This window comes from Humulus lupulus, chromosome 4, assembly GCF_963169125.1.
Source record: "Humulus lupulus chromosome 4, drHumLupu1.1, whole genome shotgun sequence".
Classification (NCBI taxonomy): domain Eukaryota; kingdom Viridiplantae; phylum Streptophyta; class Magnoliopsida; order Rosales; family Cannabaceae; genus Humulus; species Humulus lupulus.
The window spans coordinates 234,620,526-234,625,474 of record NC_084796.1 but is presented as its reverse complement, the minus strand read 5'-3'; the positions used below and the strand labels follow the sequence as shown (position 1 = coordinate 234,625,474).

The window sequence follows — 4,949 nt, the reverse complement described above, 5'->3', positions numbered from 1 at the left end:
AGAAAGAAGAGAAGGGGATGCATAGTTACAAAAGAGTATGTCCCACAATACAACCAGAAAACTAGCATATGCTGCTGAAACCGAAACAAAATGAGGTATGATCAGCAGAAACTATTATAATATTACTAGTTAAGGAGATTAAACCAGTCAACTGTATCCTAACAAAATCAACAACTTATATCCAAAACACTCGATAAACTAATGCAAAAGTGTTAATTTAGCTTATACTTGGTGTGCTTCAGTGATGAAAAACCAACAACCTAAATTAAGTAGCATAAACTAAATTGAGTGCATTTTCAAGAATAAACAATCCCAAATTGGTTTCAGCTATTATCAGTACTTCATGTTCAAGAAGAGAGATCCAATCAACTGTAGCCTAACATAATCAATCATTTCTTTCCGACACTCAGTGAACTAATGCAGAAGCATTAGCTTAGTTTTATCATTGAGGATGAAACTTCAACCTCCTTAGGAAGCATTTACTACAATAAGGTATACAACTAAAGCAAGTGAAATTGTAGCAACATCAAACACAGCATATCTCAAACTGAGTTCTCATAAGCAAATAGATCTTTACTTGTTAAACGACAATACAACAAGAGAACTGGCATATGATTTAAGCCTGTAACTACATCAAGATGAGGCATAATCAGCATATGTTGTTATCACGTACTTCGCCAAGAGAAAACCCTTCAAGTAAAACCCAACTTCATACACGATTACTCTCCACACACACCAAGCAACAATAAGTAAGATTCTAGTTTATCTTTAGTGAGTGTTATGTACAACTACAGCAATTGGACTCGTAGCATACGTAATCTCAAACTAATTTCCAATAAGCAAATCAATCTTGGTAAGAAAAACTCGTCTCAACAATAAAGAATGAATTCATTAACAAAGTAATATATCCAATTTTCTACAGAGGAACACCCATCATATCATAAAGTCTTGAAGTTCATTCAGTCATTATAGTTATGTAAGCCCTCACCCAGAAAAACCGAAAAGGAAAACACTAAACCACAGCTAGAGCAGTATTAGACAAAAAGGAAAAACCCCATTACTGCTCAGTGTTCATTAATGTCACTAGAATATAACAAGTAGCGAAAACAAAGTGTAAATTAAGAGGGCCGCATACGCTATCAACCCTCGATGTTCGTCTCCACCGTCAGCGAGCGAGACCATGAGCCCAGTGCAAACTCTCGTAGCCCAAATCACGAAAACCCCCGCCACCCCGAATCTCACAACCCCACCTTGCGGAACAAACAAAGACGCCGCCGATAGAATCACCACCGGCAACATACTGTACCCAACCACGCTCGTACACGTGTGCAAGTCCAGATTCCCATTGCGCCCGGCCAACATGTTGAAAACCACATAGAGAAAAATCGATGAGACGACGATCCATCCCAAGATCACGCCGAACTGGATCTTCCCAGCCAGCAATTGGAATAAGCACAGAGACATGTAAAGTAGGATCGGGCCGGAAAGGTCCGAGTCCTTGTAGACAACCGGATTGACTCGGAACGGGTTAAGGATCGATTTAGTCTTTTTCCAGATTTGATCAGGGTGGATACCTAGCTCGTCGAGGAGGGGTTCTTCGTCCTCGAAGTTGGCGTTTCCAGGGGCGGGGCCGCCACCGATCGGACCGCCATAGATGCTAGCGGCGGATGAAGACGCTCCAACTGCGGAGCCGATATCGAACGACATGAACGGGATGCTTGAACCAGAGGACCGAGGGGGTTGAAACGGCGCCGTCGCGACCCGCCGTTGCTGCACGTTTCCGGGGACACTGCTGGGATTCCCGCCGGACGGGAAAACAACCGGCGGAACCGTGAACTGCTTCGACATCGGATCTGGGTTTTGAGTCCCAAAATTAGGGTTTTGAATTGGGGATCGCGCGAGAGAGATGGGATTAAGAGAAAGCTGCAGAAGACTCCTCGGATTTTGATGGGTGAAAACGGAGAATGCTTTTCTTTGAGAAAATAGAAGGTTCTTAAGGGTATAATTGAAACTTCACATGTCTAAACTGTTATATTGTCTGAGTTGGCTGCTTAAGATTGGTCCCATGACGTTTTTAAGTAAGCGGTTGTTCCTTTTTGCCAATAACTTAACAAGTACGATATAATTAAGGGTGCTTGTTTAATTAATTATAAATTATGTTCTTGAAAAAACAATTTGAATTACTCACATCTAATATTTTTTAACATTTTTTTAAGTTTCCTCATCAACCAAAATATTTTAAAATAATTTTTCATGAAATTAATTTACAATATTATTGCCCTAAATATTATATATTTATATTACTCGCTAATAACTAGCAAACTTTTTTTTTTTTGAAATAATAACTAGCAAACTTAAAGCTTAAAGAATTAGAGATTGAGACACAAATTTTTGTGTGGTCTAGGTTATGAATCAACCATAATCAACGACTCACTTGTATTTAGGATGCTAAGAGCTTAACATTAGTCCACGAGTCACTTGTATTTAGGATGCTAAGAGCTTGCAAATGTCAATCTCTTATGTAGATTTTCAGGCAACGTATATGCGTGCTCTGAAAATAAGAAAATCAATTTACAAAGTGTGTCCTAACCCTATTTATAGATGGTTAGGGCAATTAATTCCTAATGAGGGCTAATTACAATTATTCTCTCCTAATGGGGGCTTAAATACACAAATAAATGGTAATTCTTCTAATAACTAAGTTGGTGGGCCCCTGCGTATCTTAGTGGGCCCAATATGAGGTATTCTGGCCCATTACTTTATTGGGCAACACGGTACTGACAATGTCAAGAGGATAGCAACACGTTCTCCCATGTCATGTTGCGTCGTGAGACATCCTGATTGTTGCTTGTACAGGATCAACACCACGATCTATGTAACAGTAATTGTCAGTCAGTTGCTTGTGGTCTATGGCCACTGTGCTTGACACCTGGCAACTCTACTCCATGTCTGAAGGATGCTTCTCGCAGACATGGAGGAAGTGACTGAAGGAGATGGCCTTGAATTGAGACTTGAGTGCTATCCTGAAACATGGTTCTCGAGAAGTAACGTCTCCACGAGGACATACTCCCCTGGTGGTGGTGAACTATGATTGATGGCAAGGCTTACCTCACATGGAGCTCAAGACAAGCTCCAGGGACTTAATCAACTTTCATGGAGTCTTAATTACTCCTAATGTGTGCCATGTGTCACTTGGTGAAAACACGGACAACATTTGCCCCCAAGTCTTCACTCATCCTTGGGCAATGGAGACTTTGATTGAGAGGAGAATTTTCGGGGGACGTACTCGGGTTGAGACAGTTGGGCGTCCTCGAGACTTGACACTTCAAAAAAGGTAATGCCACGCATCGGCTCCCTATTGTTGGGTCCACCAATTGATGTCATTTAATGAGGGTCTTTTCCATGCCCAAGATGTCTATTCCATACCTGAGACATATTTTCACCTTTTCGAGTATGATTCGTGCCTTGATAAGTGTGACCGTCAGATCATGTTCGAGTCTCTACTTTCTAGGTGATCAATGGTTGGGGTTGAATTGCTTTTTTCCCATGCTTGGTGGCATATATTCAAAAAAATTCCTCCTTTGCATTTCACTTTTACATTTGAAATATTTCACTCCCAGAGCTCAAAAAACTCCCATTTCACCAAGAACTTGCTCATCAATCCCAGAAATCTCTTGTCGTCGACTCTAGAAGGTTGGAGGAGATCGAAGTATTTTTGGGTGAATCAGACACAATACTTCCACGTTCATATGAGACTTAACACCTACAGGCGCTACATCTCGAGTAAGTCCTCTTTACCACTTCTTTGTTTTTGCTTGTTCTTGTGAATTCTTTGGGAATTTATGGGTTCTATTTAAGCTAAATGAATGGTTATGATTTGAGGGTTGTTTTACCTTTTTTTTAACCTTATCTTAGGCTCTTTTTGGTGTCGACACCAGCTATAAGTAGTCGTTTTTGCATTTTTTGCACTTTTCACTTTGTTTGATATCTAGTTGGTTTCTGGAAAATTCCTAGATTTCGGTGGTGTTCTTAAGCTTCCAAAGGCCATTTGTGGAGCTCCGGGGACACTCCTTGTTTAGAAAATTCTCCCATTCCTTGTCCTCAAAAATAGTTGTCTTAGGGTACTATCGTGTTTTGGTCATTTTCCTTTAGCCAAAGCGCTAACTGCTTGGTTTTTGTTTTAGATGTCCAAGGAGCTTCGCGAACTGTACCAGTACAATTTCCACGCTTTCGAGAAGGTGGTCGATAGCTGGAGGAAGGAAGGGAGTTGGTAGTGAGGGAGGTTGCTCCGGTGGTGGAGCGACCAATGCGGAGGGACCACTACATGACGGAGGTGGAGGTAAATGAGGTTCCTCTCCCTTACGCCGCGGTGGTATACAAGGCCTCAGAATTTGAGGCGATGAAAATCTCGAGCAAGATGAAGCATCCCGATGGCATGATCAGCATCATCAATCGCTATGGGATCAGGGTGAAGGCCATCTCGTTTGTATTTTTCGTGAGAATGAGAGGTCTCACCGGAGTGTAAACGGCCTTGGAGCCTGAAGCCAACCGCACCTCCAGGCGAGAGCAACTCCGCCTCTCACCAGTACTTCATAAACTTCTTGAAGTCCATGGGGATTTCTCCATTCCAACTATCCCTAAACGGCCTTAGGGTCTTTGCAGGCCTGTATGTCCTATATCGGATAAAGAGTTTGTCTGAACCTTCTCCAGCTGAGATCTTATATCTCTATAGCTTCCGGGCTTGCCCAAAGAAGAAGGGGTCTAACCTCGACAGGTTCTATACCCTGATGAAGTATACCAACATAACGTACAAGGTTCCTCACCTCAAGGAGAGCCATGCACTTTACTACAAAGACTATTTCTTTTTTACTAATGGCTTCCTGTTTTAGACCAACCTTACTCTCATCCTGGAATTTTCCAGGGTTAGTAAGTTCGTTGTTACCTTTCGA

At 41.7% G+C, this 4,949-nt stretch overlaps 1 protein-coding gene across 1 annotated transcript; it reads right to left on the bottom strand.

Moving 5' to 3' along the window:
* Window positions 1-867: 867 nt before the first annotated feature.
* On the bottom strand, window positions 868-1,972 carry LOC133831335 (uncharacterized). The gene has a single exon (XM_062261594.1). It carries the CDS (start codon window positions 1,846-1,848, stop codon window positions 1,084-1,086), a length of 765 nt encoding a protein of 254 aa, XP_062117578.1. The 5' UTR covers window positions 1,849-1,972; the 3' UTR covers window positions 868-1,083.
* Between the last annotated feature and the right edge of the window lie 2,977 nt (window positions 1,973-4,949).